This window comes from Saccoglossus kowalevskii, chromosome 4, assembly GCF_978046115.1.
Source record: "Saccoglossus kowalevskii chromosome 4, keSacKowa6.1, whole genome shotgun sequence".
Classification (NCBI taxonomy): domain Eukaryota; kingdom Metazoa; phylum Hemichordata; class Enteropneusta; family Harrimaniidae; genus Saccoglossus; species Saccoglossus kowalevskii.
Window position 1 is genome coordinate 14,550,618 of NC_140644.1, and position 11,912 is coordinate 14,562,529.

General features: G+C 31.3%; 2 protein-coding genes across 2 annotated transcripts; both read left to right on the forward strand.

The window, feature by feature from the left end:
* Positions 1-3,316: 3,316 nt before the first annotated feature.
* Positions 3,317-5,200, forward strand: LOC146746640 (carbohydrate sulfotransferase 11-like). Its single transcript, XM_085498506.1, has 3 exons — positions 3,317-3,440; positions 3,884-3,960; positions 4,235-5,200. Exons 1-3 carry the CDS (start codon positions 3,347-3,349, stop codon positions 5,012-5,014), a joined length of 951 nt encoding a protein of 316 aa, XP_085354632.1. The 5' UTR covers positions 3,317-3,346; the 3' UTR covers positions 5,015-5,200.
* A 1,090-nt stretch (positions 5,201-6,290) lies between these two features.
* Positions 6,291-8,961, forward strand: LOC102807404 (carbohydrate sulfotransferase 9-like). The gene is made up of 4 exons (XM_006818731.3): positions 6,291-6,368; positions 6,736-6,830; positions 7,308-7,384; positions 8,125-8,961. Exons 2-4 carry the CDS (start codon positions 6,740-6,742, stop codon positions 8,905-8,907), a joined length of 951 nt encoding a protein of 316 aa, XP_006818794.2. The 5' UTR covers positions 6,291-6,368; positions 6,736-6,739; the 3' UTR covers positions 8,908-8,961.
* The last annotated feature ends 2,951 nt before the right edge of the window (positions 8,962-11,912 follow it).

Genomic DNA, 11,912 nt, shown 5'->3' on the forward strand with positions numbered 1-11,912 from the left:
ATAATTAGACAGCTTTTGTGTAATATTCAATCACTCATCTTTGAGAACGAAAGTGTGTGAACTCCTGATTCAATTTACACAGTACCTCCCAGAAGGTTAGTAGAATTATTCTCACTTGACTTTAGGTGTGTTTCGATTTATATATGTAATATTTCTTGTATTATATATAAAGTTTGACCCGATCGAATCGTGGAGCAACTTCCCTACTGGCATCGCTGAGCGTAAGTAACGGGAGTCTTTGGTCAAACGTGAGAAAGAAAATTCTCATAAACATATCATTTTATTTAATTAGGCAAACATGATTATAGTTTAAATATGCAACTATTACTAATATTGGTAATGCATAACTACGATTGATGATTGTACTGTACATTTCGCGGCGAAATACCTTTCGAAATATGCCAACGCTATATCACGGAGTTTTCAAATGTTATCATTTATAATTTACGCGTTTGGTTAAATTACGGAGAAAATTATAAGATTACACAGATTAAATATGACGAAGAATGTATTCAACACTGTCAGAAGAGTTTCCAATCTACTATACAAAAACTTTCCAAAAATACGTGTCAGCAGACATGTTACATCATATGCAGTATGCGAGTTTTTATTCCTATTACGCCTGTAACCGAACTTATCTTTCGTCAAAATAATCTTTTGGTTTTGTCTATATTTTCGTATTACGGAGGATTCTAGAATACGACTGTTTGGTAACTTATTATATACATGTTACACATATGAGAAAATGATTAATAATTTGATACACTTCACAGATGAAGATATATGATATGGAGCAAAATGTAGTCATTTTTGTTGGTATACCAGACAAGAATAGAGAGTCTCACTCGAACCCACACATGTTAGTGTTTCTAACTGAAAGTATTACTGATCGTTTGCAAAACCGAGGTTTAAACGTGTTGATATTGGCAGTTTGATATGATCAAATAATAATAGTATATCGATTACAAAATAATGGTATTATAATTACAAAATAATGGTTTATTAATTAAAAAATAATGGTATTATAATTACAAAATAATGGTATATCAATTAAAAAATAATGGTTTTATAATTACAAAATAATGGTATATTAATTACAAAATAATGGTATTGTAATTTAACAATAATGGTATATTAATAACAAAATAATGGTATTATAATTACACAATAATGGTATATTAATTACGCAATAATGATATAATAATTACACAATAATGGTATTATAATTTCACAATAATGATATATTAATTACAATATAATGGTATAAAGTTACAAAATAAGGGTACATTAATTACATAATAATGCTATTATAATTACACAATAATGGTATTACAATTACGCAATAATGGTATATTAATTACAAAATAATGGTATATTAATTGCGCAATAATGATATAATAATTACACAATAATGGTATTATAATTTCACAATAATGATATATTAATTACAATATAATGGTATAAAGTTACAAAATAAGGGTACATTAATTACATAATAATGCTATTATAATTACACAATAATGGTATTATAATTACGCAATAATGGTGTATTAATTACAAAATAATGGTATATTAATTACAAAATAATGATATAATAATTACACAATAATGGTATTATAATTTCACAATAATGATATATTAATTACAATATAATGGTATAAAGATACAAAATAAGGGTACATTAATTACATAATAATGCTATTATAATTACACAATAATAGTATTATAATTACGCAATAATGGTATATTAAATACAAAATAATGGTATATTAATTACGCAATAATGATATAATAATTACACAATAATGGTATATTAATTACAATATAATGGTGTAAAGTTACACAATAAGGGTATATTAATTACGCAATAATGGCATTATAATTACGCAATAATGGTATTATAATTTCACAATAATGGTATATTAATTACAATATAATGGTATGAAGTTACAAAATAAGGGCATATTAATTACGATTACGCAATAATGATATTATAATTACAAAATAATGGTATAATAATTACAAAATAATGATATTATTATTACAAAATAATGGTATAATAATTACGCAATAATGGTATTATAATTACACAATAATGGTATATTAATTACAAAATAATGGTATTTTAATTACAATATAATGGTATGTTGATTAAAAAATAATGATATTATAATTACAAAATAATGGTATATTAATTACAAAATAATGGTATTATAATTACAAAATAATGGTATATTAAATACAAAATAATGTTATTATAATTACAAAATAATGGTATATTAATTACAAAATAATGGTATTATAATTACAAAATAATGGTATATTAATTACAAAATAATGGTATTATAATTACAAAATAATGGTATATTAATTACACAATAATGATATTATAATTACAAAACAATAGTATATTAATAACAAAATAATGGTATTATAATTACACAATAATGGTATATTAATTACGTTATATATGTATTATAATTACGCAATAATAGTATATTAATTATGCAATAATGGTATTATAATTACTCAATAATGGTATTATAATTACACAATAATAGTATATTAATTACAAAATAATGGTATTTTAATTACAATATAATGGTATATTAATTACACAATAATTATATTATAATTACACAATAATGGTATTATAATTACACTATAATTAATTACGAAACAATGGTAAAATATTGTTAACACAGTAAAATAATTAATGAAACAAAATATGTACACAATAATACCTGAAAAACAATGTTAACACTAATCGCTACGTATAATTATGTTATCCTCCCATCTGTTTAATATATATGTTAATGATTTGAGTTCAAGAATAAATTTCCATATATATGTATTCTACATTAGAAGTACAAACTGGAATAAAAACGAGTGTTTCGTATTATCCCTAAATATGGAATGAATGTTACTGTTCCAACAATGTTTTAATCAATTACATAGGTGTATTCATAACGTCATATATTTGAGCCCCAGAACATCTATCTTGGAATGGCTTCGGATTTATGTTTTACATAAATACGATTTTAAAAAACGTTGGTGAAGTTTTGATAATTTAACATTTTCTCGTAACAACTGTTCTGACAAAACTCTTTCTAACATATGTTTGTCCACCTACATTTCATTTTCTATGCGTCATTTGGGTTCTCTGTAAAAGGAATTCAGGTAATAAACACAAGGTGAAATATTATTGTGTTTAAGCATCAAGTCAATATGTGTTTGTTTTTTCTAGTTTTGTTTTGTAACATTTGGCTTTCCAAGGACACCATTCTCTGACTTATTTTTTCACATTTTTAGATAGCACCGTACACGTCTTACTGACTACAGAAACATGCATACAAAGAAGCTGTTTTTCATTATAATTCTCTGTATCTCGATAATAGCGGTGATGATAATTCCGAATAGATATCTAACTGTTATTGAAAGTAAGTGAAATTAAATTTATAACATTCATACATACATACATATATACATACAGTGTTCTCCGTGGTAGCGTGCGATCTACTGAACTGTCTCTCAAAATCATGTCTCTCCTGTTTTCGCAGAGACAGTGACATTCAGTATTTATATACAAATACTATAAGGAACACTTTTTTATTATATATAATTTATTTTATTTGAATATTGTTCCATATTTTGTACACTGTTTAGCATGTTTTTTATTTTCTCCAGTAATTGTTCCAGAATGAATATTATATATCTATTATGGAGCTGAATGCAATACTCAAGACCAGAAGAACATAGAAATATACAACCCTGGAATATCATTTAACATATTTCACACAGTATTAACATATTCGCATATTTATAACATATTTAACAACAACAATACTATAATTACAGGAAATATATTGCTGTCTTTCAACAGGATTTGTGGGCAAGGACAACAACAGTCCACGTGCCGCGGATTGGATTGTTAAGAATCAAGTAACAGAAAACATAAAGGTAATGCACAGGGTGACTGTATAAATGTTTTATGAGATATCGGATAAACCAGATATCATAACATTTTGTGAAACATAAATGTGCCTAATTACTAAGAATAAGCCAGTTACTAAACACCTTATTTATTAATGTACTAAGTATCATTGCGTGTCTGGATACATTGCACCAACTTGGCAAATCTGTTCATTTGATCGCGAATTGCACTGAAAATAACTGATACATCAGAATCTTCGGTAAAGCAGTTCAATGCTTTGTATGTTATATATTCATGTAGGATTCCACAGAGTATCCTGTGGACCGCACCTATGACCCAGGAGAAGCCAGTCAGAAAAGACTTGAGAGAGCTGCAATTGAATGCGCAAAACACAATATTGTGTATAATGACACTAGCACAACTCGATTAGTATCAAACAAATACAAGGTTATAATTAATGTCATGGCTAAAGTTGGGTCAGGCACTTGGAGAAGATTTATGCGTGAAATTGACCCGACATGTGAGGGTGGTGAAAACAAACGTCGACTCAACTCTCTGACGTCTTCCGAGTTTGATCAGTACGTTAGAGGAGTGTTCTTCCGAGAACCCCTGGAACGACTTGTATCGTTTTACCACTTTGTGATTTCTCCCTACTCAATGTCTTCCACTCAATACTTCAGTCACTACTATGAGTATATGAGAAAAGGACACGTGAATGCCACTATGAATAATAAACCGTACTTGACTTTCAGTCAGCTTGCCCAGATGATTATTGATCATGGTCAAAAACCGGCACAATCTTGGCATTGGCAACGTCAATATATAATGTCACGAATATGTGAATTTAATTACACGTTTGTTGGACACATGAACCACTTAGCTGACGACGCACCATACTTCGTACAATTGGCATTTGATGACTCATTTCATTATCCAGAAGTTCACGGAACAAGGGGCAAGAGTAAATTCAACGAAACAATGTCAACTCTGTCACAAAAAATAATTGATCAACTTATTGATCACTATAGACTAGATTATGAAATTCTCGGATTCAATATTCCAGTTTTTCCTAAGAAATGAATAAGAAATTCATGTATATATGTTCGTGTTCTTGTATGCATAACGGGAGATGACACAACTGAGCTGACGCAACTCTGACATATGTTGGTCCGCCTACATTTCATTTTCTAGGCGTCATTCGGGTTCTTTATAGAAGAGAATTCAGGTAATAAACACGTGGTGAAATATTATTGTGTTTAAGCATTATGTGAGTATGTTTTTTTTTATAAAATGTATGATGGTGTACCAACTTATGCGACTAAATGCAGCTCAATGAACTCGTAAAAGGCAGGTGCACGTGTAAACTTAACATCATATTTAGAAAAGGGAAAATAACATACCCAGTCGTAGATCGTTTTGCATTTTGCAAGTTAATAACAAAACAGAAAACAATACATATATTTGTTAACACAAAAAAATAACATACTCGAACTATATCTTGGTTTATATCCATGAGATTATGAACAGAAAAAAAACGACTGACAACAATCAAAAAGTCACGGGGATGCACCAGACAGGTAAGTAACAATGATGCCGTCTGAGAGTTGCCTGAAGAAAATAATATGAACCAGTCCCTCGCGTCAAAAATACTTAAATGTTGTTTTCTGGGAAGGCATAATAGATATTTTGTACTTCCAATACTTCCAAGTTTCATGCAGTATTGCAAATTTATTCGTAACAATACAATATGGGATATGGAATACGCATGTCACGTGGCATTTAGAAATGCGTTACTTTTAAAACCGTCTATTTATAGTTTGAAATTATTTGATTAAAATACAATTACGAGGAATACGTGTCAGTAGGCTTGATGTTAACTTAGATATCTTACAAAAGAGCATATGAACGACTTCGTAGCATCTGGAAAATTACCAACGTACATAATAAATAAAGCAGGCCGAAACATTTCGACATCATTTTGAAGAGATGCATAACTGTCACAGTGATTGTGCGAATCAGGTGATAACAATGATAATTATACACAACACATGCTTAGTTATAATTATAATCAATCATTGCGAGTGTTCATGATGCCAACTTTGTACCCCTCCCCGTCATATTACGACCTATTGAGGCCCCCTATTCTATTTAGACAGCTTGGTGAACGCGGGTGTAATGAAAGTTTCCATAAACATAAAAAATTAAGTTGTCTACTTTCATTTCCTGTCTGTTTTTAATTACTACTGTTATTATTAATAATAATAACAATAATATATGCTCATAGAAATACATGGACAGTATAACGCATAATTATTTTGGATTTTTGCAATGGCTAATTATCGATATACCTAGGGAAGCTGCAGACTGCTACCTTATCTTTATGTAAACTATCAATTTCTAAACAATTTTCACAGCACAGGGCAATTTCAATCAGGTTAGTGATACTGTTGTTATTTACCTGAATACGATATGCATGCGTGGCAAAGATTCATTTATAAGCATTATTTCATTTATCCTACAAGCGCCCTAATCTATTCTATCGAGACAAATATAACAAAATACAACTTCCTTCTAAACATGCCCATTTAACCCATTTTTCACCTTGTTTATTCTTGTGTGCATTGGCGTCAGAGCTTTGAAATTCAATAACCCTAAAAACATAAAGAAAATATGATAAAACAAAACATGGTGCGTATAGTATCCGGTACCCACAATGCCAATAGAAATGCCAGTGCATTCAAATTCGGTCACAATTTGCTTCATTCTATGCCATTCTGCACAAATTAATGTATTGCTTACAGCAACATGAATACAAAGAAACTGGTATTCATCATTCTGCTAGGTGGTATGATAACAGTGATGAGACTTCCTCAAAAATATTTGACTTTTATTAAAAGTAAGTGCATTTTTAATATATTACTTAATGCATCACATTCGAAACGTTGGAATATACAACACAACAAAAATAATATATTTTTGATCTCACCTGTTCATTGACAGTTTATTTTTGATATTAACAACATTAACAATCTACATTATATATTAATAATAATAATGGTTTTCTTACAATGTCACAGGACAAATGAGAACAAATCATATTGGTGTTACATGACTGAATTGAGGAACAAAATAACAAAATACTATATATCTCTATCTATCTAACCAGCATTTCCCGAATCTCGAGTTTTGGGATTCTTTGGTGAATGTATATTTCGATGTCCGCGTAGTGTGTGTAATTGAAATAAAAAAAACGCATTTAACATAATGAACAAGCAATCATAAGTGTGAGTCCGCCTAAATATAGAAGGATTATCCCCGTCGATTTGCCATTGTTGTTGTTTATTTTGTTTTGTGTTTGTATTGTTCATTCCAGAAATCGGAGACAAAAACAATGTTCCACGTGCTACTATAAATAATGCAGTGAAGAACACGACAACAATAAAGCATAGGGTAACTATTCTTGATGTTATACTTTGATATTACCTTTTCACTGATTTGATAAAACGATTTACCTTTTCATTGATGTATGCATCATACGTATATAGTATTTAGACTAACGCTCGTAGTTACATGTGTTGGGGACAAACAAAGCGTGACCCAAAATATGTATCAATCATTACTATATTTATTCCAATAAAGCACATAACTTTGCTTTCGAATTTCTATATATACAGGATCACAAATAAATATACATGGTTTTCAAATATTATATGTGTATTTTCGATTTTTCAGATTGATTTCGATACTTTCGGAATGGCAACAGGGCAGAGCAAAACCTCGATTTGGGTTTTGTGAATTTATTAAATGCGTAGATTCCACGTATTTAATAAATGTGGCTAGAAACATTTGATTGATGAAGCAGATTGGATTTAACCATTATTTGCTGCTATATATGGCTTTCTAAATTCAAGTTTGAAAGACTGCATTCAACAAAGTTAACAAATTGAATACACAAAACGCAAAATAGATGCACTAGTATAAGTGTTATCAAAAACATTGACAAATGACTATCTCAAACGCATACCAGTACACTATAGATATAACAACATTTGAACTAATACTCTCACTGAAAGTAGTCTTTACTTTGTTGTTCATGGTCTTAGTTCACTTAGACAGCATTATGTTAGCTCACAATGTAATATTGAACTGAATATAATCATCAAGTAGTGCTATATCTGAATCTCTTCCAGGTTTCCGTAAAACAACCAGTAAAAAACCCCTATGACCCAAGACAAGCCAGTCAGGAAAGATTAGAAAGAGCTGCACTTGAATGTACTAAACACAATATTGTCTATAACAACTCGCATATAGATTCTTTATTAGTATCGCATAAGTACAAAGTTATAATCAAACTCATATCTAAAGTGGGGTCACGTACTTGGAGAAGAGTGATGCGTGAAATCGATCCAACATCTGATGATGCCGAAAACAGAAGAATCTTGTCATCTCTGACGTCATCCGAGATTGATCAGTACGTTAGAGGAGTGTTCTTCCGAGAACCGCTAGAACGAATTGTTTCATATTACCACTTTGTATTTTCTCCCGATACACCGCAGTCAACTAGTTATTTCAATCAATATTATAAGTATATGAGAAATGGACACGTGAATGCCACTATGAATAATAAACCGTACTTGACGTTTAGTCAGTTTGCACAGATGATTATTGATTATGACACGAAACCAGCACGATCTTGGCACTGGGAACGTCAATACCTAGTCTCTCACGTTTGTTCATATAATTACACATTTGTTGGACACATGGACCACCTCGCTCAAGATGCTCCTTACTTTGTACAGCTGGCAGTAGGTGACTTATTCCATTATCCAGAAGTTCAGGAGAGAACAGGCTCCGTCAGATTCAAGGAAACAATGTCAACTCTGCCACACAAAATTATTGATCAACTCATTAATTACTATAGGTTAGATTATGAAATTCTCGGATTCAAAATTCCAGCGTTGTCTAAGAAATAAAAATGAAATAAAGGAAATGATTTTGAATATTGATTTCAACTCACCAGCATCATCTACGATGTGTATTTGATTTTACTACAGTGTTTGTGAGATTATGGAAGAGAATTATTCAAATAGATATAAATCACACTTGGTGCAATGCAATGTGCCAAATTTGTACTTATACATAATCCCACATAATACATATACATAATCCCACGACATTGCCTCTTAGGTTAACATCGGCAGACGCGAGTGTTTATCGCATAACGTAATATGTATCAATCAATTCGAGTCGGAATCGAAAATAAACCCGGAAGCTCTGAACTAACTGCGAAGGTTTGAGGTTTTTTATCTGTCCCGTATTTCTGTATATTTATTTATTTCCGTAGAGCTAATTTACTCAGTTTCTGCTGCAATAAATCTTATATCACAAGGAGCGTTAAGTCAATCTTACTTCTTCGAAAAATGATCGAAAATCTAAATGGGAATTCAATAATTTGTAATCTACAACCTGGAGTCAAAACAGAATGTGGACGTAATGTAAAAAAAAGAACTGCAGTCATATTAAAGGGTTGCCATGGAATATGCTGACAGCAAAACTAATATATGGCACGCGTGTTATGGAATTTGAGAATGTGAGTTTACATATATAATATCAAATTACAGACTAAAATAAATGATGTTACTACAATTCACACCCGTAAATTGTTTATGCATATTGAAGGCAATACAAATATGTCGAAGTCACTAAAATATAATTTAAAATACAAAATCAATAACGTTTGTTTTAGTATTCAATTCACAATTTTGCGCTGTTTTCTCGAATTTAGCTGTTTTCACCGTCTCTTCTGGCGTTCCAAAGCAGCTCGCACAGAGCCCATGGAAATACATGGTACATTGGTGCGCGTCTTAGCAGCGTGAAACATTTTGTGACGTAGCTCCGCCCCGAGGATAGCCGTATTCTATGACATGATATATTATTTATCAATTGGTTTTAGGACAACATAAGAGGATTGTCACCAGATTGTGTTCCCTCGATTTAATCAGCATATATTACTGAATATTTAAAGCGTTCATGCCTGTGACGTGTCGATATTTACAGCAATCTCCGAATGAAGCCTTCTACGGTACACCAGTTGTATTTTAGTTTGCCTGTCGTTAAATGGAACATGTTGCTATGAATACCAGACTCGATTTGTTCAAAGACTAATTTTGGCACTGTAATAAAATTGTAATCTGTGTTTTTTCATTCACAATAAACCATTCTGGTTAAAATGTAATCAAAATTGATCAGCTAAAATACTTGTCGGTTAAGAGCTTTGGTGCTCATTAATAATCACAAGAAAATTATAAAGAAAACTAAGATATGGATGAAACCGAAGTTATCCCAAGAATAAAGCTAAATATATCGAGCACAGACTGGATGTATTAATTTGAAAAAAAATTAGTCAGCACCAACAGTTTGCACGAAGGAAATTTCTCCACTCTATTAACTTCACCTGCAACGTAGCTTACATGTTGCTAAATTAAACTGAATGATTTCGCTGAAGAAATTGAAAGACGCAAGAGCAGCCAGGGCTAGTTGTAAACCAAATATACCGCTTTCGTTTATTGTTTCCTATATTTTGTCCACAGAGTTTATTCCTAGAACAGAAAATAAATAAATAAAAAAATGAAATTAATAATTAAGTCGTAAGACATTTATGGTATTAACCATTTAACAATTCTTTGCTGTTATGGCTTTCTAAATTCAATTTTCAAAAACAATATTTAACAAACTTAACAATACCCAAATCCCATAATAGATGCACATGTCTTGTATTTGACTTGCATACATTCTCGTTTTTTTGTGTTAAATAAAATAAAATATCATGGGCATGTAACCATTTACAGGGTTACAGCGAAATAAACAAGGGACTTTTATTTATACACTTCAATATTTTATTTAATTGAAAAACTAAAAAATAAACAAGGGACAGTATGCAAGTCCAGTGTTGTAAATAAATCGTACCATGCAACATTCTAATTGGTCGAGAAGCACTAGGTGGTTGTTAATTGTGCTGCATACTGTTACTCAGTCGGTAATTTGAATTGAGTTATAATGTTATTGTATAAGAACCACATATAGACCAGGGGGAGTTGCATGACACAATTGGTTGAAATATTCGTCTCATTTGCATAAATTAATATTCATGACAATGAAAAACTCGTCTTTTCAGTAAAATTGTGCTAAAATGCTTTCTGATAGCACACATGATAGTTCTAATTTGTCTGATTCCATCGCTACGAGCGGAGAAAATAAACGAAAAACTGACGTAAAAGTGTTTCTTGAGACATGTTTTTGATCAGACTCCAGCAAACTCTTGAAACTAACCACAGTTTTTTTCTTTACCGTGATCATAGCAAGTTACGAAATTCATGGAGAATGCAGAGGCACGTTTATATTTCACTCTAGTACTATTGCTCAAAATTGCTCAAAATGTTTTCAGTAACTTTTATCAGTGACAAGTTACCTAATTAGTATGCATTTCGAGAAAACACTGTATGTGTGCATGCGCAGTTTGAAATGGAACAATTTTTGAACGCAATAAAATCACGCGTAGAACTCAGGCTCAAGCAAGGAATTGTGGCTTCAAACTGGTTGTCGGTTGAATTGTTTTGCAATAGATATCATTTTAGAGCCTGTATTTTGTATGTGATGTTTTGTTGAGGATTATTCTGTAGAGTTCGAAATCGCTGAAATTATTTCATCTGTTTGTAATAAGGACGTTAACGTTGTTGCTTCGACGATGGCCTACGGACAACAGACTTCGAAACGTTCCACCCAGATCGGACGGCGCCCTCTCGTGTCACTCCCCTGATATAGACAGTAGAATGGTGAGATTTGTTACTCTGGAAGATAGAGGGCGGTGGTAATCTTACAGCGTGCTTTGGAATTTCATGTGAACAAACAGCACAGTGTTTTACACGCGTTGTATACGTTGTATGTGACCCATACCATAGATGTCGTATCCTTTAATTCT

What these genes read in the sequence shown, in the direction of transcription:
- LOC146746640 (XM_085498506.1), top strand. Translation starts at nt 3,347, where the DNA reads ATGCATACAAAGAAGCTGTTTTTCATTATAATTCTCTGTATCTCGATA. An exon ending in ATATCTAACTGTTATTGAAA is followed by an intron (nt 3,441 to 3,883) that starts GTAAGTGAAATT and finishes GTCTTTCAACAG; the next exon opens with GATTTGTGGGCAAGGACAAC. An exon ending in AAGTAACAGAAAACATAAAG is followed by an intron (nt 3,961 to 4,234) that starts GTAATGCACAGG and finishes ATATTCATGTAG; the next exon opens with GATTCCACAGAGTATCCTGT.
- LOC102807404 (XM_006818731.3), top strand. Translation starts at nt 6,740, where the DNA reads ATGAATACAAAGAAACTGGTATTCATCATTCTGCTAGGTGGTATGATA. An exon ending in ATATTTGACTTTTATTAAAA is followed by an intron (nt 6,831 to 7,307) that starts GTAAGTGCATTT and finishes TGTTCATTCCAG; the next exon opens with AAATCGGAGACAAAAACAAT. An exon ending in CGACAACAATAAAGCATAGG is followed by an intron (nt 7,385 to 8,124) that starts GTAACTATTCTT and finishes AATCTCTTCCAG; the next exon opens with GTTTCCGTAAAACAACCAGT.